The 22,494-nt window shown below is 47.3% G+C and overlaps 8 protein-coding genes across 8 annotated transcripts; 3 read left to right on the plus strand and 5 right to left on the minus strand.

Annotated features, from left to right (window-relative positions):
• Positions 1-99: 99 nt before the first annotated feature.
• FMAN_12332 (uncharacterized protein) lies at positions 100-855 on the minus strand (the record flags this gene model as incomplete). The annotated part of the gene is made up of 2 exons (XM_041834858.1): positions 100-533; positions 585-855. The coding sequence occupies 2 exons, from the start codon at positions 853-855 to the stop codon at positions 100-102; spliced, it is 705 nt and encodes a 234-aa protein (XP_041685079.1).
• Positions 856-2,894: 2,039 nt separating this feature from the next.
• Positions 2,895-3,382, minus strand: FMAN_12333 (related to Virulence protein STM3117; the record flags this gene model as incomplete). The annotated part of the gene is made up of 2 exons (XM_041834859.1): positions 2,895-2,916; positions 2,976-3,382. 2 exons carry the CDS (start codon positions 3,380-3,382, stop codon positions 2,895-2,897), a joined length of 429 nt encoding a protein of 142 aa, XP_041685080.1.
• A 227-nt stretch (positions 3,383-3,609) lies between these two features.
• FMAN_12334 (uncharacterized protein) lies at positions 3,610-5,043 on the minus strand (the record flags this gene model as incomplete). Its single annotated transcript, XM_041834860.1, has 1 exon — positions 3,610-5,043. One exon carries the CDS (start codon positions 5,041-5,043, stop codon positions 3,610-3,612), a length of 1,434 nt encoding a protein of 477 aa, XP_041685081.1.
• Positions 5,044-6,394: 1,351 nt separating this feature from the next.
• On the plus strand, positions 6,395-7,905 carry FMAN_12335 (uncharacterized protein; the record flags this gene model as incomplete). Its single annotated transcript, XM_041834861.1, has 6 exons — positions 6,395-6,411; positions 6,460-6,651; positions 6,701-6,852; positions 6,905-7,143; positions 7,191-7,462; positions 7,509-7,905. 6 exons carry the CDS (start codon positions 6,395-6,397, stop codon positions 7,903-7,905), a joined length of 1,269 nt encoding a protein of 422 aa, XP_041685082.1.
• Positions 7,906-9,900: 1,995 nt separating this feature from the next.
• On the plus strand, positions 9,901-10,914 carry FMAN_12336 (uncharacterized protein; the record flags this gene model as incomplete). Its single annotated transcript, XM_041834862.1, has 1 exon — positions 9,901-10,914. One exon carries the CDS (start codon positions 9,901-9,903, stop codon positions 10,912-10,914), a length of 1,014 nt encoding a protein of 337 aa, XP_041685083.1.
• Positions 10,915-11,489: 575 nt separating this feature from the next.
• On the minus strand, positions 11,490-13,168 carry FMAN_12337 (uncharacterized protein; the record flags this gene model as incomplete). The annotated part of the gene is made up of 2 exons (XM_041834863.1): positions 11,490-12,214; positions 12,262-13,168. The coding sequence occupies 2 exons, from the start codon at positions 13,166-13,168 to the stop codon at positions 11,490-11,492; spliced, it is 1,632 nt and encodes a 543-aa protein (XP_041685084.1).
• Positions 13,169-16,851: 3,683 nt separating this feature from the next.
• FMAN_12338 (uncharacterized protein) lies at positions 16,852-17,488 on the minus strand (the record flags this gene model as incomplete). The annotated part of the gene is made up of 3 exons (XM_041834865.1): positions 16,852-17,005; positions 17,067-17,248; positions 17,354-17,488. 3 exons carry the CDS (start codon positions 17,486-17,488, stop codon positions 16,852-16,854), a joined length of 471 nt encoding a protein of 156 aa, XP_041685085.1.
• A 2,830-nt stretch (positions 17,489-20,318) lies between these two features.
• On the plus strand, positions 20,319-21,605 carry FMAN_12339 (uncharacterized protein; the record flags this gene model as incomplete). The annotated part of the gene is made up of 1 exon (XM_041834866.1): positions 20,319-21,605. One exon carries the CDS (start codon positions 20,319-20,321, stop codon positions 21,603-21,605), a length of 1,287 nt encoding a protein of 428 aa, XP_041685086.1.
• Positions 21,606-22,494: the final 889 nt, after the last annotated feature.

The raw sequence follows: 22,494 nt of genomic DNA on the forward strand, positions 1-22,494 counted from the left end.
ATATCATGATGATGAATTGAGCTTATATAGCTATCGGTCTATCCGAAAAGCTTCATGCTCATAGTGCGCGCAATGTAGCTATACCAAAGAGAAATACCTTTAAACAGCGAGGCTAGCAAGGAGGCCAGTGACGGGAAGGAGTACGGGAGCGAGAATGCCGTTGCCGAGACCAGCAAGGAGAGGAGTAAGACCGGCAACCAGACCAGGAACAATGGCGGAAATGAGGCCAATGACAAGGACGAGAACCTTGGTAAGGATCTGGAAGACGGAGTGGAGGATGGAAATGAGCTGAGGTCGGAGGCCAGTAACAGTGACGATGGTCTTGACAGCAGTGAGAACCTCAGAGACGAGGACGACAACGAGGTTGAGGACAGTGTCAACATCAGCATCGGCAACATCGAGACCAGCATCACCGGTGAGCTTGGTGACAATCTCAGTGAGCTCGAAGTGAACAGACTCAAAGCCAGGGATGGCCTTGGTAGCACCAGCGTCCTTGGTAAGATCACCAGCCTTGACCTTCTCAGCAATAGAGTCTAAACCCATTAGCACCAACCCAAATATCAAACTCAAAGGTCATTACTTACTCAGACCAGTGGTCTTCTTGTTGATGTTGCTAACACCGCTCTTGAGAACGGTGATGAGCTCCTGGGGGTTGGAGATAGCAGCACGCTTAGCAGGAGACTTGGTAGCCTTGTCAACGATCTGCTTCACGCCAACCTTGTCGACGATGTTCTCAGTGCTATGAAAAGCACCGTTGACCTGCTCAACAGAGCGGGTGTCCTTCTGAACCCCAGGAACAGGGGAGGCGATGGCCGAGATGGCGAGGGCGAAAACGGAGAAGAAAGTGGCCTTCATTTTGAATGTGGTGAAAAAGAAAACTGAAAGAGTGTTTTTTTAAAGGAGTGTGGTGTAGAGAAGAGTTGAGATGAGATGAGATGATTATGAGAATATGTTTGATGGGGTGAAGAGAGGTCTTATACAGAGGCATTCTGCAAAGGGAATATCCAAGAAAGAGATTGATATTGTCACCGGAAGTCAGTAGTCTTGTCGATCATTCTGTAAACGGAGTCATGATAGTTAGTGTGGTGTTGAGCCCACCAGGGAGCTGACGGCATCATAGATTCAGGCAAGATCCACGCCTTATGGGGCTCTGGGTGATTTCGACACTTGTATAGCAATCAAGACGTCGACGTTACCCTGGGCCTTTGTATTATTCTGACTTTACAGCTAATCGTCCTTCCAGTTTGTGTTTTGAGCTCTGAATATCATCAGACCTAATTGCAACTTCTGATTAGCGTAAGACGCTACTAGATGCCACAGACATGACAGCAAAGTGTTATCATCACCTCTCAAACAAAACATCTCAGCCATTTTCTCTAACTCTCTACGTCACTTTCCCCTTGTAGTCCCTATTTTTCGGAAATTTTGTCTCATCCAACTGTGGAGAGCTGGTTTAGCCTTACGCAGCCCGGTAGTGTCGATCTTAGCCGCACTGAGCAGAGCAGGCCCCTCCCCTTATGTTTCGATCTGCATCACTGACTTATGCTGGTGAAATTGCAGCATTTCGGTCCAGTGGAATCGACGATCTTTGACTTGTTTTGCAGGATCCAATCGCCGCTACTGCAGGAGTCTCAACACCTTTGCTTATGCGATTTCTTTTGCTTTTTGGCTGTGGTTTGATAGAGCAAGACGTGGATCAGGGAGAGCTGGAAATGGAGGACGTTTTGGTACCTGGTTGATAGTTCGTGGATTGCTACTTGAGACACAGATTAGGAACATGCCACTATCCTTGTGTTGTGACGAATTATGCCAAGTCTCCCTATACTCCTGCTTTGTATATATTTCTCCTAAACAGTAGCCTCAGTAGGCCTCCCACTGATCTACCGGAAGCCAGATTTAGCCCCACGTGCCCTTGGCTGATCGGCATTTCGTAGATCGTCACCGGGAGCTTGGTTGGACTGGAATGGAGAATGGGAGATAAGCTCTACCATACTCTGGGTATAGTTGCTGCTGATCTTGTGCTAAAGATGTCGCTCTCACTTTTCCTTACTATATGAATCGAAAAAGGAGGACACTGCCCAGTTGCAATGGGCCTTGGTCATGACGACAGTTGCATTACGGGTTGCTACCAAGGAACTGGATGCCGGAACTGAGATTGCCGAGATAGGATTTATGCGAGGATTGCGTGAGTAAAGGTGAGGGTCGAGTTCCACTGATTTCGACTCAAATGCAGCAGTTCAACCAGCCACTTTGTTGCAAGTTGGTATGCATACTCCGTAGTAAGTATTCAGGACAGTGAATGGGCATATATACATTCTTTGTCTCCAAGTTCCTGATATGCTCATACGTGATCTCTTCAGTGTCTTGGACAACTCCTGAATATACCTACCTATATGAAAGTACAGTTTGACGCATCCGTGACCCAAAAACATAACCTGGGGCGACAAGTGGAACAATTGGAAGTTGTCATAACTGGAAGATTCTTCCAGGACAGGCCGCTAAATTTTTCAGTGGACACGCACAAGAGACGAGGCTAGTAGTCTCACGGACCTGTACAAAAAACAATGACCCACGATATGCCTTTAGCGTGTGGAGTTTGTCTGAAAACCAACTCCTTCTCGACCACTGTAGATTTGTGTAAAGTCAGACTACTCAAATATCAATCCAGCGGATCTTCCGAATAGTCCCACAGTGTTTCTAGATGCTCAGCGCCTTCGGGAATGCGGCTTCAGTTGGTTATTCGATCAACAACATGGAGTCTATTGCTTGTCGTGATGAGATGAGATTTAATCAACAGGGAAAAAAGAGGATAAAGACCTTTATGTCCTTGAACCCCACGAATGGGAAAAAAAAAAGTCCATAAAGTGGTAATTCAAGTTGACAAATCTAAGCCCCTAAGTCGAGTACTGGGATAGTCTATGAACAGTTAGCAAATTCTCGCAAAATAGCCATCTCAACCAAAATTTGAGACTTACTCAATCAAATTACCGTCAGGGTCACGGACATAAATGCTCCTGATCCCTCCCATAGCCCCCGTTCTCCCAACAACCTTTCCCCCTTCCAGAACCTTTATACCCTCCTTCTCGAACCCCTCAATCAAGCCCTGCAGATCTGTCCCATCCTCAATAATAAAGCATAGATCAGCAGTACCAGGCAACGCAGTTCTCGCCTTCGGTTCAAACTCTTTACCGCGCTGATGAAGATTGATCTTGTGAGTGCCGAATTTCAAGGCGCTGCGAGGTGGAGACGAGGGGTCGGTTGCTGATGTGAAGGTCTCGGACTTCATGCCGAGATATTTAGTGTACCATTCTATAGTGGCAGAGATGTCATTGCATGTTAGGACGAGGTGGTCGATGTCTTTTACTACGGCGAACGAGGACATTGTGAAGATTGATGTTGAGTGTTTGGAGGTTGGAAGTGCTTGATCATTACGCAATGCCTTTTATGAATGTGGGGTACGGCGTTGTGTTGGAGAGACCGAGATGCCTCGGGGATGGCTGAGAACTGGCCGACGGAAGTGAACCACCGATGAAAGAAATAGATTTCCAGTCAATCTCTGTCAATCATTACTAAAATGGGTTCAAATTGAATGCGAAAAGCCCTCGGTTTTCAAACCTTGGCCAGCACAGTATCCCACTTCGCCTTTGGTTCAGCATCTTCATCCTTATCCTCGTCCATATCCTCATCCTCCTCCTCTTCATCCTCAGAGGCCGCATCCCAAGGGCACCAATTCACAGATCCAGATTGTTTATCAAAGAAACACCACTTCCCCCGTCTCGCTTCACATTCGATCCCGCGGTCCTTCAGAAATTGCATAAACTTGCCCGCAGGGAAATCCAAAAACGGCGTACCATCTTCTTCCAAGCCAGCGACTATACCATACAGATACACCTGCTTCAAGCATAGCTGGCTCGTCTCAGAAGATAAAACGGTTTGGACCATCTCAAGAAGTATCTCGCTTGCATGAGACCATGCCATTTCGTCCATCCACGTGTCTTCGCTGTAACCGTCTCCTTCGATATAATCAGCCGCTGGTCTCTGTTCCAGAACCAAGGTCTCGAGTGTTTTCATAGAAGCCAGTAGAATTCTAAGCCAATCCTCGTAGCAAGCTGACTCGGCGCGTTTTGACCAGCTATAAGTTGCGAAGTCGTTCGAAGAGCATGACTCTGCCGGCTGACCGAGAAGCAAATGCTTTAGTTTCGGTAACTTTAACTTGTAGTTGCCATAGTCTGTAAAAATGTTCCCCAAGGGCCTAGGGATGATCATGTCATCGACTAGACTTCCATAATCTGACTCGGAAACACTTCCATCATCTGTATTTATCTTCTCACATGGAAGAGGAGTAAAGTGAGGATTGTTCGATAGGCATGTTGAGATAGGACGGTCTAACATGTCGAGTTCAAGGCGTTCTAGAGTATCTCCCGCTCTAAGAAGCCACGCTGGTACTTCTGGTGGCATGTAGCCCGAGAGCTTGAGGAATCGGAGTTTCGGAGGAGATTCAATAATTTTAGGAACTTGCTCCTCAGTCTCTTGGGAATAGTAGTAGTCTCCGTATAATTCCAAGGTTTCCAGTTTTGAAAAATACGGCAGAAGATGCCAGACTTGAATGGCCTCAGTATCGACATTATCATTACCATTATCATTATCCACGGGCCTCCATGAAGGATCAATCACAGTACACAAATACCTTACACGTTGGGTGATCTCTTGCAAACGATTCGTGTTCTGTTTATGCATCCTCTGCAGGATCTCGAAGAACTGAGAAGCCTTCATACGCGCGCCTTGCCCGTTTCCCCATTTCTGCTTGGGGTGATAAGGCCGACGCGCCGGGTCTCTCGCCGGGGAAGGAGTCTTGAGCTCGTGTCTGGATTCATGGTAGCCTTCTTCGTGGAGTTCAATGTCACTCCAGAGAAGCGGTGTTGCAATTTCGTGGAGGCGTTTCGAGGTCCGAGCAATTGTGCTGAGATCGTGCGCCGTGATTTGTGAAAAGATCTGGAGTTGGATCTCACTGGGGAGAAAATCTAGTGTTGGGTATGAAGACATGGCGACCGAGAAAAGAATACAGTGAGTAGGCCAGATTTCGACAGCTCATCGCGCTTTAAATGATGCGTTCTATCGCCAACCTCGCCTAGCGCTTATGGAGCTGCCTTGTGAAGTGGATAACTATCCCGGTCATGTTCCCGCCCATGATCGTGAGTGGTGAAGTGAATAGGCAGCATGGCTTGGCGTTTTGGTGAGTATTGTGCATATTTACCAGCAATTTGGGCTGAAGTTCTCTGAGTAGTTCAACGGTTGTTGGTTTATCATTAAGCACAGCGACCCTTAGATTTAGCCTCGTCGCTTGCCACGCAGCGCCGTCTACTGAACCGATAGCGTATATGTAGTTATTACATTTAAGCTTGTTTTATTGATCCTTTATTGCCTAAATCCAAGGCTAAGCCCTMCCTGCCACTACATGCAGGTATGGCTACGCGATGTTAGCACATCAGCGCACCATATTCCAATTTTGGTAATGCCCCAGGGGTCAAGAAAACACCGGACCTTATTATAGGGTGTCAAAATAAACTTGGCAAAGAATCCTCTAAGCTTAGGCTAGATTCACCTCAGTAGTTTTTAGCGCTTAGGGCTAAGGTCTTGAGTTTTCTTTCCTCCCCTAATGCCCCTCCGAGCAAACGAGCAGAACCAAATCAGACGATGAAGAAGCAATTTTAGAGGGGTACCTTCCGAGAAAAGAAAGATCTTCATTCAACAGTGGAGTTTATTACATGCCTGGAGCGTGAAGATGTTAACCGCATGAATCACCATCCAAATACAAAGTCGATGATTCGGCGGGAAGCGGGCTGCATATGCATATGCATGGTGATAAGAGACTTGTCAGACGTCAAGAGTAGCCCCTCAACATGATGTGTGTTGCTGAACAGGAATTCACGTGAAACATATACCTGACCTTTCCTCCTGTTGGTTTCTTTGTGCCCTTGTCATCGTTTGTTGAAGTACCTTGATCATGTTCGAGGTAATGGATTTCCTTGTTGGGTTTGCCCTTGGATTTCTGATTTATATCAGTCTCCAGAAATTTGGCAATACCTTAAAGCGAGCTCCTCTTCCCCCGGGGCCGAAAGGTCTTCCTTTAGTAGGAAACCTGAACGATCTTCCGCCGCCGGGAGTGTTTGAGGCGCATCACTGGTTGAGGCGCATCACTGGTTGAGGCTCAAGGACATCTATGGTACGACCTCCAGCGATATGGACTACACTGCGAGTCATCTACTGACAACGGTCAGGATCTATCAGCTCTATCACGCTAATGGGTCAGACAATCATCATCATAAACAACTGGAAACTTGCATCACAACTGCTAAATAAAAGATCCGCAAAGCATTCTTCCAGGCCCAAGATTATGATGGCAGGCGAACTGTGAGTCGCCGTTGATCTGTGGTAACATACTGCCGCTGATGAAGACAGGGTTGGCTGGGAGAACTCACTTGGCTTCTCACCATACAACGATCGCTTCAGAACGCACCGGAAGAACATGGCCCGTATAATCGGATCGAAAAGGGCCGCGGCAAAGTATGACAGACTGCAAGAAGCTGAAGTTGCTCACTTCTTACTGCATGTCTTGGACGACCCAGAGAGGTTCATGGACCATATCAGAAAGTCGGTTTGCTCAGCTCAGAAGTCAGGGGACTATGCTGACATTGCTAAGGGAAGCCGGCTCAGTTATTCTGAAAATCGCTTACGGATATAAAGCTGAGCCGTTCAAAGAGGACATTCTCATCAAGATGGCAGGCCAGGCCATGGATGATGTAACAGCAGCCGGTGTCCCCGGCGCGTTCCTAGTTGATATACTGCCCCTATGTAAGACGCCTTAAACACAACCCTTGCCTAAACAAACCACTGACACTACCAGTGCGATACGTACCAGACTGGGTTCCAGGCTCGAGCTTCAAGAGACTGGCCAAGAAATGGGCTTCAGAACTGAACGATCTGACTGAAAAGCCTTATGCTTTTGTCAAGAACCAGCACGCCTCGGGTAAACAAGATAACTCATTTGTCTCACGACTTCTCGAAGTTGGAGAGTCGACAGAGGAAGCGAGGTTTACGACCAAGTGGTCTGCCTTGTCACTGTACGCCGCCGGGGCTGATACGGTACGTTGCTTGGTGGAGATTATGAGGAGCATTGGCTGACATGACAGACCGTCTCTTCCATTTCTCTTTTCTTTCTAGCAATGATATTGTACCCTGATGTCCAGAAGAAGGCCCAAGAGGAGATTGACGGCGTAATCGGCAACGAGAGACTGCCTGATTGTTCAGATCGGCCAAGTCTTCCTTATGTCAATGCGGTAGTCAAGGAGGTTCTTCGATGGAATCCAGTAGTCCCTATGGGGCTGCCTCATACAAGCACTGTAGATGATTTGTTTGAGGGATACTTTATTCCCAAAGACGCCCTGATCATGCCCAATATCTGGTGGGTTCACTTTATCAGTAGGTGGCCTCGGTCTAATAGTGTATAGGTACTTTGCCCACGACCCTGAGGTCCACCATGAACCGATGCGCTTCAATCCGGAGCGCTTCTTGTCTGCCGACGGCAATCAACCTGAACAAGACCCGCACAAGTACACATTCGGCTTTGGGCGCCGCGTATGCCCGGGGCGTGTCTTAGCCGACAATGCATTATTCCTCAACATCGCCCAGTCTCTCGCTGTATTGCATATTAGAAAAGACGGGAATGGTGCCCAACCTGAACTCCTATTCACCCCCGGGATGATCAGCCACCCCGAGCCGTTCAAAGCCGCTATTACGCCAAGGTCGCCACACCACGAACAGCTAATCCGGTCATTGGAGCAAGAGTTTCCCTGGGAACAGAGCCACAGCCATATCATAGAGAAGATGCAGCGCCAAGCATTGTGAACCCCGAAACAGCTGTCATTGCAAGGATCCAAGTCGATCAGAGACGATGCAGAATCTCGGTGTTACTCAACTTGGCATAACCACCTTATGCTTAAAGTTTGCCACTACTAATGAGCTTGTCCCCTGATCCCCTCAGCTCCGAGGCCACGGGCACGGTCATGGCCACTTGGTGCCCAAGGCTCCTCCCGGAAGCATCGCCCGGTGAGATTCGCGCCCCGGGAAGATCATGGAAACGAACGATACTGAATGGGGAAAGTGATATCGTCCCTTGCAGATGTGCTACACATGAGTTGTCAGGCAGGTGATTTGATTGAAGAGCATTTCGTATTGAGGGGTCTAATTTGAGGCGAAGGAGCAATAGCTCACGGTTGGAGATTGTTTAGGCTGGTTTTGCGGGCTGGTTTTGACTTGTTACAGGGGGCGGGCCTGGAGCTGAACTGGCTTTGACTGGTCCCGACCGATTGGCGTTGTGAATTGTAAACCGCGGATACGTAGTCACGCTTTAGCCTGGGGGCGGGTTTAGGCATTAAAGAAAAGTAAAAAAGTGGCAGTGAAATCTGACAAGTTCATCCTAACCCAAAGCTTAATTCTTCAATCTGCATCTGTCAGCAAAAGCGGGATAACTAAAAGTAATTGCCTCAGTTCTGCACTGAGGAAACAAGCAGTCTTGGCCTCGGTAGTTCCGTTCCGTGGTACGGAATTCGGTACTCATCCTTGCAAGTGCTGAGAGGCGTTCTGATGACCTCCCAATCAAGACAGCACTTACCATTGAGCAATCTACAGCAACGAGAACATCAAATTGACGTCGCATCGATTGACAATGCATCTCGATCATTCATCGCTGGCGGGCATGGAATTTTCCGAGGGCTTCAAGCTACGGGCGCTGCACTGTGACCTACCTACGCTTAATTCATGCATATCGCGAGTCATTCGCTTTGACTCTTGCTTCATGACATTTACTTTTTTTCTGCTTTGATTCGAGATGAAATGGCTGTGACATTTTATCTGACTGTTTAAGCTCTGCGCCAGACATTTGAGACGTGAATTACTGGTAAGATCGCAGCAGTCTCGACGTTTGCAGACTGAAGCTGTCACTCGATGATGATATTTCGTGGTTTTGCATGTAAACTCTAAATACCGGTCCCCTTGTCATTCATCCTTGCAGCATTTCTCCTGATGACATTGCTCTCTCCTGATGACCTCTCCCCAGCTTCCGGACTCGAACTGGTAGAATGTCACGACTTGACAGCTCACATACTTTGTGAGGCCGTGGACAAAAGGTTATAATTATATAAAGATTATTCCATGGGGGTCCAGGGATTTTTTAACCCAACGCGGTTGGCGCGTCGATAAACCCTCCATGGCCTCCCTGCTTAGTCTAAACTTTTACCGGCCCAACGGATGGGTGTGTCCGTGTCCGCGTTCTGGCTTTGTTTCATTGGCAAATCACCCCATGTCAGTTGGGAGGGACAGTTGAGGCTTGGGACTGACCGAGTTTTGTCTTCCGTTCCAACCATTGCTCGTCTCTAACCTTGTTCCAAGCCACGAGCACATGTTTGATGGCTGAGACATGAATGACTGACTGGCTAACGACTGCGGGCCTTGAATCATGTCCGGGCTTACGCTTGAGCTTTTAGCGGTTACATCCTTGAAGCATCAATTTTGGGTCCGTTCGCATGGCCTGGTCCCCCCATGCAGGGGGAGCTGATGACGATTAACTGAACAGGTTATTCGTATTAATGAATGCAAAAGAGCGGCCACTCATACTGTACACAAAATATGATGCGCCAGATCGACACGGGGAAACCATCCATATTAACGTAGCACCCAAGCTCTTCTGTCTCTGTCTCTGTCTCTGCCGCTCTTCTCCTCCCCCTTCGCCAAGAGCTGCCAACAAACGTCAACGTCAACGTCAACTGTTCACGATGCACCCGCACCAACTTCACTCTACCTCTCCTTAATGACCGTCGTACGTCCGTCGGAACCGCCGAAATCATGGCCGCTGAGTCTGGGGAGACTGGCCAGACGGGGCCAATTTCCGTGTCGTTGCCGGTCAACATGGCCATCGCGGGCCTCTTCGCCATAGCGTGCTACAACTGTCTCGAGATCCTCATCTCGCTACTGAGCCGCTTCAAACGACACGATGGGCTCTATTTCTGGAGCATGATGGTAGCGACCCTGGGCATCTTGCTGCACAGTATCGTTGTCATGTTGAGGTACTACAGCTTGGGGCCCAATTTCTTGCTCTGCGTTTTGACCTGCGTGGGCTGGTATGGTATGGTCACCGGTCAATCTGTCGTGCTGTATTCTCGACTACACCTCATCGTTGAGGATAAGTCCAAGACGCGATGGGTTTTATACATGATCATCATCAACTTCTTCATACTACATGTTCCGACGACCGTCCTCTTCCTTGGAAGCAACACCAAACACTCAGCCCGCTACATCGGCGCCTTCAACGTCTACGAGCGCATTCAACTCGCCGGCTTCTGCATCCAAGAAACAATCATCTCAGGTCTCTACATATGGGAAACGTCGCGGGGCCTCAAGCCGATCTTTGCCGTGCGCAAGAAGATGGAGCGCAAGATCATGCGATACCTCATCATCGTCAACATCCTCGTCATCCTCCTCGACATCAGCCTCATCGTCACGCAGTACATGAGCCACTTCAACATCCAAACAACCTACAAGCCCGTCGTATACAGCATCAAACTAAAGATGGAGTTCGTGGTGCTCAACAAATTATTGCTACTCGTCCAACACAGCGACTGCAATTGCATGCACATCGTCGGCGAACCCGAAACCCCACCGCCAGATCCTTCAAGCGTTGAATGTCAATCAGTCGGACGAAACTCCTCTACTCGAACAGGGAGCGACGTTCCCATCCAATCGAATGTCGCCCCAATTCAAATGAACCACGTACAAAAGTACAGTACCAATGCATCGTCACAGTCGGGAGGTCGTCACCAAAAGGCCAGCCCTCTAAACTTTCTCGACTACTGTGAGTAACTCTCCCTTATCTCGCCCTTCAATTCTAACGCATCGCAGAACAATTACCCCCACGCCACAAATACAATTCATAACTACAGCGCCTCCGTAAGCTCCTCAAACAGCCACTGAAGCTCGACCCTCACCGCTGTTACGAGTTCCCCAACTCAACTGCAAATGCCGAAGCCATCACCCGACACTGAGGCTGCCGCAAGCTAACAGCGCCACAAAGCCACCACGGCAATAAATAACTTTAGCCGTGTCGTTTCACTCATCTCACCATTCGTCATAGGGCGCCTGAGTTGGGCTGACATTGCGTCTTCTGACCCCAACTCAGTGACGACCTGGCTACATACAATATGGTCTTGGGACCAACCATTCTACTTACGAGGATGACGCCGCCCGAAAAGAGGCGCAGAGCGACCTCGAATTAAACAGAATTGTCTCATTGCAATTCGACATATCATTGGGTGGAGTTCAGGATTAAGGACAGTCCATTTACAAGGGGGAAACACGGGACCCGACCAGCAACATTGATACCCACTGATTCTCATATATATCATTCATGATCGTAATACAAAAGACTTATGACCAAATTATTCAAAATCTTCCACTCTCGTTTTTATCCTAGCTGTGTCCTTCCAACGAAGGACGAGCTTGTGATCATGCTCATGCGCTACGCGACGCCAAATTCGAAGCATGTCTTCCATAGGTGGCTGCAGCTTCTTTCCGATGATCCTCATACACGGCTCAACTTGGGCGCTGTTGTAAGAAACCCTGTAGCTTCCGATCACTCCGACATTGATAACCATTCGTTGCAGTCCGGGCATGTGAGAAGCTGCCTGCCCGGCTGCACAGAGTAGTTCATGTGCATAGTCTGGATCAACTGGACCCCTGAATTCATTGACGTTGAAACTTGAGTAGTAACCTCGCGACCGTCCACTCGGCGGTCCCCATCGTTTCGTTTTGAAGATATCAGTGTTCGGAACCTGCTTATAGGGCACTGCGAGCCACTTTCCGGCGGGGGTGATGGCAAGAAAACCGATCTCGTAGTTTTCGAGTTTGGACCAGCCGGGACAACCAGACAGAGCTTCTTCCGACGGGCCCATTATGGTCAGCTCGAAACTTCCCTCCGCTGAGAATCGCGTTATATTCTCTCGCTGCGAGAAGTTGAAGAGAGCTTGACTAAGGTGATCGTAGTCTTCTTCTGAATCTAGTATGCTCGTGGGCATATGTGAGTGATCCCTCGGTATGCCTCGTGAATAATGAAAATCGAAGTCGTAGATGCCTTGTGGCAAGATAGACAACGAACTTGCGAGCTCTACAGAACTGTCAGCGACTCAGGTATGCAGCCCATAGAGACCTTACTCTTTCTCATCTCATTTCTGAGACCTGGATCTTTCAACTCTCTGTCGCTAAGATGAAGTTTGAGCTTCTTCAGATTTGGCATCTTACTTGCAAAGATGCATGCTGTGTGAGGTTCGAAGCATAAACTCCACGAGACGAGTTCAAAGCTGCATGAAGCTATGGACGGCAATTCTGGCAGCTCCTTGCCGTCGTGGCTCATACCAAGATAGATAGTTGTAAGCCAAGGACCCTCTAGGGTATTTGCTTCCATCTCTTCAGGGCTGGACATGCGGCTCAGTCCAAATTCCCGAGGAATTGGGAAGCCGAACCGAATATCGATGTATGCTTGGTCATTCTCGTGGACAGGAGCCAATTTGAGGGCGTTGAAGAGAATTCTCATGATCTTGGCGAATACTCTATCGTAGCCTCTGTCTCTCGGGTGGGGAAAGTCGATCGCGCTAGTGAGATCGTCACCGTCCCCATCACCTTCATTTTCTTCGAGCTCATCCTCAGATGAGACATAGCCTGCATCATCTCTAGCTCTCAAAAAGTCCCCTCTTATATCTAGCCCAGGAGGGAAAATGATGGGAGTATCCCACGGTCGCGGAAGCGGAAAAGCAATGAGAACAGCAATGAAGCGAACATACCCGAGGCGCCGTTCAGTGAGGTACCCGTGCTGTGCCGCCTCAATCAACCTCTTGGGCGAGATGACAAGGGTATGGAAAGTGAAGGGCTCAAAAGCGAGCTGCCAATTGCGTGAAACGGCGGCGTATGGGGCAAGGGAATTGTGTCGTGACAACGTTCGGGGGATCTTCAACGTGTCATTAGAGTCCCAGACATCGAAGACGGTGTTGATGTCAATTTGCGGTCCAGACGCAGCAGCCTCCGCTGCGATCATGGAGAGGAGTTCAGTTGAGACGCGATCCATTTTGAGTTTGGGGAGCGCTTGCTGGCGGTTAGAGTTAGTCTAGACTAACGTAGATTGTTGATGATATCGATACGTAAGCGGGCGCGAATGGGAATAAGGATCTCACGTGATGGATACGTCACGAGTCTGACGGTCAACCAAGACATGCAGCACAATAGTTACACTGGAGCGCTACAGCCACGAACAGCTAGTAGATAGGTATGAGCGGTTCCCTGGGTAGCAAGAATACGAGACTTGAGATGAGAAATATTAGTATAAACTTAAGAAAAGAGTCCTCTTAGCTGAGGCCAAATTACCTAAGTCTTTTTATCTCTTAGGATTAAGGTCTTGAGTTTTCTTCCCTCCCTTGGGCGGTCCCCAAATTCTAGGCACATCACTCACTGAAGGAAATGACATTACAGTCAACAAAACCTTTTTTATTTTATGGTTTTTTTGAGGGCTTGAGTTCTTCACTTTTTGCTCAATTCCCCGACCCCAATTGCCTTTTCCTCTGAACCTTGGTCTTGTTCCTCTCGAGCTCCACACGAACTTGGGCAGATCAATCTTTCATGATTTAGGACACGGTGCTGGCATAAAGTGGACGAGTCAATACACGCGCTGCCACACTGCGATCTTCGTGGGTGACTTATCGCACATCGCAGGAACAATTCAATGGCCACAATCCGAAGATACGGCGTCAAAAATCAACATGAAGCCTCGACTCTTCTCGAAAGAGACATCATCCAGCTCCTCTGCGCAGGCCGCACCGATCCACACCATCTGCGACATTGCCCCAAGTCGTATGCAGTAGAAGACTCAGAGCATGACTGTTGCCAAATTAAGCCTGTGCAGAAAGAGCTCGCGCTTGTGCGTGAGGTGGCTTCCAGCAGCTAGTATCTTTAACACTAGGCCTATTGTGTGCCGTACCCCATGGCCTGCTGGTTGAGCGCATAGACAGAAGGCGAGTGCCAATTATTAGCAGCACCGGAATTTTTGCTTCCATCATTGCATAGATCATGGCGGGTTACTAGCGATTCGTCCTTACCCAACCCGCTGGGTCTTGTTCTCAGGTGTTTTCCTCTTCATCGGAGGCGGTGATGCGGTAGCTTCATGCTGCTGATGTGATCCCAGGCTTCTTTACCTCTACCATCAGTTCCCTATTGATAGAGAAGGGATATGCTTGGACGTTGTTGGTACTGACTGAGCCTAAAATCGTTTTCAGCGACCTTCATTGTGCCACTGTTCATCCTAGAAACACTGCAAATCTATTCTTTCTCAGGTACGCGACTCAGGAACGTTCTCGGTGATTTCCGTATCTCTCATTATCAGCCAAGAATATGCGAAACTTTGGACTGTTATGTCAGTCGATGGTATGCTTCCTGAAACTTAGTTTTGAGACTGCTATCTTGAGTTCAGAGACCTGATAGCTACTCATAAGTATTGACGCTTCGATAAAGTCGGGTGTCTAAGCTACGGAACGACTGGTTGAAGCTTGAAGACTGTCGGCGACTTTGGGGAAATTGTCTGCATAGTAGTGATCGACTCGCCACGTAGACGTGATAAATTCGAGTACAATTTACTCTTGGTGATAAGGGACTCAGAACCTGGCTCCATATCCTCCCATTACCAGGAATTCTGGTTTCCATTATGGTCTGTAATGTAAAAGAGCAAGATTCCGGTCTAGTCGAGTCGACTCGACTTGGCCGGCGCGGGCCTCGGTATGTGGGAACATCCTCGAAAAAGCCAATTGATGCCACGGAAAAAGAAAACCCGTTTTTTCATTAGGTTCGTTGTTGCAGCCATAGTCTCTGGGCTCCAGAAATCACAGCCCCCCTGTTTTCCGAATTGGGGCCAGGTCGGATTCGTCTAACCCGAAGTTCCATGTACAAGATCTGGAACGATACCAACGCAGTTGTCTGGCCCTAGGGCTCTCTAACATAGGAGGTTGTTGCAGTGCTGATGGTTGAGCACTTGACCAGACCGAAAGCGTTGATAATGGTTACATAAGTTGACAATTCTTTCATCACAGCAGGCCCCAGCTGCTCTCTGCCCAGGTAAAAAGCTGAAAAGAATTGAAGAGAGCTTGAAAATAGACAGAGAAACCGGAACAAAAAGGTCATGGTATCGTAGATAAGGGTTGCTATTTGTTGAATTTTCCTGCTAACTCTCATTTTCGTCCTCAGTGCAAAAGCCAACGAGTGTATGCATTTACACTAGGAAGCGCCAGTATGTATAACATTATGTCGAAGACTCCATCCAACTCTCGAGAATTGGGTGTTATTTGTTGAACTGCAACTGCACTACTATTTCAGCATGGCTCCCAAGGACGAACGACCTGGGTGTTGCAGTCTGGAACCTAGCTTGAGGCGTGGGGTCTTTGGCGGTCTTCGGCGCTGTGTAGTTTCCGTATGCTGAGGACAAGAGGGTTCGTCGCACTTCGAAAGGGGGTGCCCTGAGAGGCTCCGATACGGCCATATGGATTGGTATTGTGGCATGTAGTGAGCTTCTAGCACAATGGAAAGTAACTAGATAGTAGCAGCCAGCTGAAAAGAAAAGGTATGTGTGTCTCAACGCTTTGTTTGAAGGAACGTTTCTCTGGAGGGGTGTTGCGACGCCACCGCTCGTAAGTCGACACTCGGCATCCGGCGGATTGTTGAGGTGATAAGCTCTTATCTAGTTTGATAGATATTTGATCTTGTTGATGGACTTAATGGTGATCTTGATCTTGATGTTGATGGTTTTGATGTTGAAGTTGAAGTTTGATGGTCTTGATGTCTGATGATCCTGATGTTTGATGGTCTTGATTTTGATGTTGATATTTGTTGGCCTTCAGGTTGATCTGAGAACTCAGCAGTCGAGTTGTGGCCGATAAACAGTAGACAGTATTTGTTTGAATCATGCGTACTTGAGCTATTCTGTAGATTCCGGGCCTTTCTTTCTATTAAGACGTGAGACCGGAAAGGTTAAGTCGTCCGTCTTGCGATGTTGACATGCATGTACCTGAGTTATGGGAGAAATGGTAGACAGCGTATTGAGGTGAGGTATGAAACACAATGCCAGGTCCATCAACTCAGAATAACACTGTCAGCACACAGTTGAGGGCATATCGCATCAGCCGTTCCGTACATATCAGGTCGAGTTCGTCTTTGCCTCCTTGAAAAGGGAGTTGATCGTCGACACTACGTAGAAGTGCGAACTCATCGTCGACGTTTGACTCGGTCGTTGCCATCGATCCAGGTGTTAAGGGAGCCGTCCATCAGCGGGCCTCGAGACCTTGAAACAACACTGGATGCGACCTTGTCACGTGGGTTTTGTACGTTTTCCTTCGCAGTATGTTACGAGTGATCTTTTCCTCGGGTTCCTTGCGTTTTCCTTCGCCTCCTGACATCGTCCAAAGTTCGTCTCGGAAGGGAGCCGTCCATCGGCGGGCCTCAAGACCTTGTGAGATCGAAAATTGTCGGAATATCAGGGGTTCCTTGCGTTTTCCTTCGCTTACTTGACCGGATCGTAGTGATGAACCAAGTTCTAAAAAGGGAGCCGTCCACAGGCGGGCCTCAAGACCTTGAAAGAACAAGGTCACCAGTCGATTGAGTCAAGGGTTCCTTACGTTTTCCTTCGTATAAGTAATTATATAACACCCACTTGTGTCCTAGTGGGTGACGCGGGCACAGCATATCTCCAGCACCACCAGTCGGGTCGAGACTCTAGAGAGAAGGGGACCACTTGTCAGCTATCTCCACCCATTTGATAGCGGCACGGTGTGCCGAATGAGCGAAGCGCTCATGCCTTCGTCGGTCAGCAAGGGTATTGTAACCCCATACCCATTTCCGGAGAAGGCGATTATGCTTCTCTGCTTGCCTTCGATAATATCAGTAAGCTGTCAAACTTTTCAAATGGCATGTGAAGGACAAGAACTTACTCGATAGCGAAATGGGCCGTCTCTTCGGCAATGTCAGCCACTATCTTGCGCTCCTGCAGTGGGATATTCCCACTTGCCAGGAAGCCGGGCAACCACTGTAGATGAAGCCTAAAGGCCCAAACAGGGTTGTGGCCATTGGCCAATGCCGAGACCCTTTGCCGGTATCTCAGTGCCTCTTCGTTCTGCCATCTCTGCATCAACTTGTGTTGACGCCTGGCCTCCCCGAACCTGCGTCTTCCCGCAACTCTCATCCCATCATGCCGGCGTTTGTATTCGGCCTAGGTCACGGAACGCCCCATGATATGCGGCCTGAGAGCCGCAGCTCTGTCGCGGATCTCCTGTCGACGAGAGACAGGGGTAGGGGTAGGGAGAGGGGTGGCTAGTCCCATGGCAGCCAAGTGGGCTTGGTCGGCGGCGTTCATGGCGATGGTATTGATATAGTGCCAAGAAGAGGAGGGTACTTATAATTATCAAGTAATTAATTTGATAATAAAATCCAAAAAGAAAACCAAAAACCAAAACTCCCAAGCGTAATATGATGATGATGAGGGTAAAAGAGAGCTACATTCTACATTGCAATAATAGGTAAACAGGCTATGCTGTACCTGCCTCAAGTAATGGGCTTTGATAGACAGCCTTACCTACTAAGGTACCCAAGGTAACGGCGACTTGCTACAGTTACCTCCAAGTTTTCTTCTCCATGGAAAGAATGTCCCGACATTTATCATTACCAGAGATGCAAGAGCACACTCGTCCCATGCCAGTGTCCTTCTCCATCATTTGGCTTCAAGAAGGGTTCAAGAGTCAAGTTTGTCTTCGAAAATATGATCTTGGTGAAAGGTTAAACCTGTTGCTGACACTATCCCTGATGAATATTGACAGTAGATATGGTAACACAAGGCCGCGGGCATTCCAACCCTCACCATATGCTGGTTGGCCGCCAGACAACTTTTGGTGCTGTACATCATACCAGAACGTTGAAGAGCACCACATGTTTAGTGCGCCTGGTGTGGTTGGTGGTATGATGATGGGTACTTTGAAAGAGGATGGCGGAGACGATGGATCCAATACCTCACCTAAATTACTGGTGTCTCTTTGTGCCGAGTCATAATCTACATACGATGACCACACCCTGTCAGTAGATGTAAAACAACTTTCTGAGATGATACGATTGATCGATTGATCGATTGATGGTCAAAGCTTATCATTATGACATCTCAACGAGACATATCTACCAACACGCTAAGAGTTCCCAATCAGCCTTTCCTTTGGGAAGGCAATATGCATATAACATCAACAGAAGTTCATGACACAATTTGAATTGTCATAAATTCCAATCCTTAATGTAGCGGTGACATGACCTTGATGTATAGAGGTAACGCGCACAATGCACCAACTATCAGGTTTGAGCTCAAAATAACGTTTCAAGACTATATTTCAGGTAGCATACTAACTGATATACACCCAAGCTCTTCGCGTTATATTCTATGGGAAATTTACAAAGCTGGAGCTCTTAGCGATGGAGTAATCAATCATTATACTATGCAAGGGCGGCACGGAGAATTATGTCGATACAGAGATATTACCATGAACAGCCAATGACAATCACCACTAAGTTCTCTCTGCTGATTTAAGTTCTCAGCCACAAGTCTTAACTGCAAATGACACATCTAGCTTACAACTTATACATTATATAAAGATGTCTGACCAATTGCTACAGCAAAAGCTGATATTATAAAACCCTAAAAGATGACTTATTTGTCCGCCATCATTGGTTATAAGAAGGTGCCTTTGACATGTCTCTGGAGACAAGACAATCACCACAATGCCACATTATTATCTCCTTGCTAACGTCAAGGCATTTTGGAGTTCGTGACTCCATATCGACGCCTGTTTCGACAATGTCATTGGTTAGCATCGTCTTACCATGAGCTGCAAATTCCACCTCTTCTCTCCCTGGAGGCGCTCAGTTGCCGGCGTCAAATTCGCCTTCGGTGGTCTACGCCCCCGGGATTCTAGCCTTCTCGCCGAAGATAGGTCATGTAGGCACTGGTTGCTTCGATCAAATGCTGATAACCTGAAATGATGATTTGATGTGATATTAAGGCAAAGGTCGGCTTCTTTGCCGTACTCTTGGAAGAATGTATTTAGCGTTCTCTATATCCGTCCGATGCAATTATTAGTTAGACTGAGAGAAGAGGCTTATTTTATAAAATTAAATAGGCCGCTGGTATACTGCCTGAGATTCTATAATAGGGTTGATTTAGGTTAATAGGCTAGGTAGTATTATATCAAACCTAATATATTATAAATTTATAATTAACTTAATTATAAAATTAAATTTATTATTATCTCTTAATTATTTAAACATTTTTTAAAATTTATTTTTTAAATAAAATACTATAAATAAAAAACTTATTATACATAAAATAAAACTTTATATAAGTTTTAAGTAAATTCTAAAATATATTATATAGTCTATTAATATATACACAATGCCTTTATGCTTTATTCAGCTAAAGGCGCGGGGATGTATGGCCACCACCACAACGCGGTACTCATTTGGGGGCACCTAAAGGCTGGCGACACTCTTATATTATATAAAGTCATAGCGGACCACAAAGAGTCAGCGTACTGGCATATGCAAGTCTTATGGAATCTTGCAAAGGTTGAATCATAAATGTCAAGATCTGACTGGAGCAGTTTCCAACTTGATGATATACATTTAAGACTTACGAGAGCTGAAATCAGCAGGAAAAACTTACAGTAAGGCCATATATAGTAGAAGAAAGGTAGATTTAATTGCAAACTTCATCATGGGTAAGACCTCAAGCGATGACTACTATCTGTTCAAGATTCAGGCGTACGACTGGATGTTGCTGAGGTTATATCCCTTTACACACCTCCTGATCTCTTCCCTTTACAATGCCCTAGGGCTTATAAGAAGATTTATTGGTTATCATAAAAGCTTCTAATTAAAAGCTTATATTGAGAAAAAGAATATTGTATTATCGTTTACCACCTGTATTTGCAGCCTAAAGCTTAACCTTAAAGGCCGCAGTTATCCCATAGACGACTGGATGTTGGGATTGCCTCCGAACCTTAACCCTAGAAATGACTCATTCGACAATATAGTCTTTGGCCTTCTGGTTGCTTTGCCACTGGAGTTGGATATAAATACCCTCATAATTTCCCCCCTCTTGCCTTTTTCAGTTTCTCATCTGAACAGAGACCACTGAAGAACAAGAGGAAATGGCGCTCGTTGTGACAGATCCTTTCATCAGGCTACCACCGGAGTTACGTGTCCAGGTTCTCGTATCGACTAGCTGCAAAACTTCGATATCACGGATAATTCGAGCCTCTCCCACCATGCTGCAACAATATGTCGCACACAGGAAGCCTATCTTACGACAAGTGCTTGCCGCCGAGTTTGACGCCGAGATGATACAAGATGCCATGGCTATCTTGCTGTTTCCGAGTCGTCGGAGCTCTGGTGATAAGCATCAACACAAGCAGCTTTGTCGTGCACACATGCTGGCTTGGTCAAGATCTCATCTGCCCGATCCATTCAAGGGTGACGATGACCACCTGGTGAGTCAGCTCAACAAATTATATGATCGAATTCTTCTTTTGGTCGAGGACTATATCACCAAAGCCACCGCTTCCTTCCCCCCTCAGGAATATCTTTGTCTACCAGAGATTCAGCCGCCACCAATTGGAGGACATCTTATATTCAAAGGTCTCAAGGTCACACCGCGTTTCAGTTCCGCCAGTCTCACATCCTCAGAACGGAAAAGGTTTGTCAAAGCATTTCTGGTGTTTGACCTACTATGCAAGAACAACACATTCGCTTATATTCCCAGCAAGCCAGGGCCGCGTAAAATCAGCAACGCCGAGTACGAAGCTGTCGGGTGTGTCCATAGCTACGTCTGTTCTCTATACGGGGCAATGCTAGCACAATGCAACCATGCTGATCTCCCAGCCGCTTTGGCGCCTCCTTTATGGAGAACTCAGTTGTTTTCTCACGTTCCCGACGCCCTTTTCTTTGATGCGAACGTCTACGCACCTAATCTGCGTTTGCTTTCTCGCGACCGTGGCGATGATATTGGCGATGATATTCTGGCTGGTTTATCAATGCTTGGGCTCGATCGTCTCATTGATTTCCTTCGCTACGATATGGCTGAGCCAAATGAAAGGAAAGTACTCGACGAGAAACTCAAAGACGTCTGGAAGTTTGGATCCCCTTCTATCTCCCACCCGTGGGAATCGTACTTTGCGGTGTTACTCGTAACCAAGCGAAAATACAAAAATGGTTATGAATCATCTTTATACAAGCGGCTCTCTTTGAAGCCCGAAGAGAAACTCAGATACAAGCTCGGCCAGGAGCGCGCATGGGTATTTTTCGATGACAACCGCTTTTACCCGCAAGAGAGCATCGAACAACCAATTTTTCCATCAGAGACATTCCTTGCGGAACAGCCGGCTAAGAAAACTTTGATTAACGATTGGTTTGATAATCTGAGAGATGGAAAAGATTAACTACGAGGCTAAGCTACTAGGGCATATTCCTACCAATGATCCAAAGCCACCACAGATGAAGTGGAAGTATGAATCCACTTCCCCAGTATCGAATGGTTCCATTTCTCACTGGTCGGGACGCGAGTACTGTATGAGTGTAGGTGACTACCACCACGACACGGTGAGTTGCTGGACAAGGAGTACCTCAAGGCTGATGACACCAATAGCGTTTAACGAAGACTACCTTGCTGCCATTAATATCTTCCGGGGCAAATCAACATTCACGCTTGTCAAATTAATCTCACTTCCAAGATGGTCTTGTTGGTCCTTCAATCCAGTCCCTCACCGTGTTGTCCACTTGACCCCAAGACACGAACTGCGATGGAACGCGACGCAGCTTCTAGACGACAATGTTAAGAAGATGGAGCGCATCTCTGTACATTTAACGTCGCGTGGTATCTGGCGGATGTTGGGGCGGCGCATGAGGCCCGTTCTACACTCATGCTCATCCTGAGCTTGTCGGCTTCCTTGGTATCCATGACGCCTTGCAAACATACAGCCCAGAATTTTTATATGATTTCATGCCTATCGCATGTCGCGTCTTCCCAAGAGAATTATTTGCTTTTCTGAACCGTCGCCTAGATGGTGTCACGGAGAGCCGCCACGGTCGGGAAGAAACCTTTCGAGCGGCCAAACTTATTGAGGATCGTGCTAATATAATTTCCGAAAAGAAAAGGACACAATAATCAGGAATAAGGTTAAAAATGAGGAAACAGCTCTAACCACTGGAAGGTGATGAAAACTCCAACAGGACAATACCGCAGGCTTGCAAAAATCTCGGCGACAATGAAGGCCCTTGAGAGAATATATGCGACGCCTAAAACAGATAGCAAGTATATGCAATAAAACT

This window comes from Fusarium mangiferae (genome assembly GCF_900044065.1).
Source record: "Fusarium mangiferae strain MRC7560 genome assembly, contig: FMAN_scaffold009, whole genome shotgun sequence".
In the NCBI taxonomy this organism is placed as follows: domain Eukaryota; kingdom Fungi; phylum Ascomycota; class Sordariomycetes; order Hypocreales; family Nectriaceae; genus Fusarium; species Fusarium mangiferae.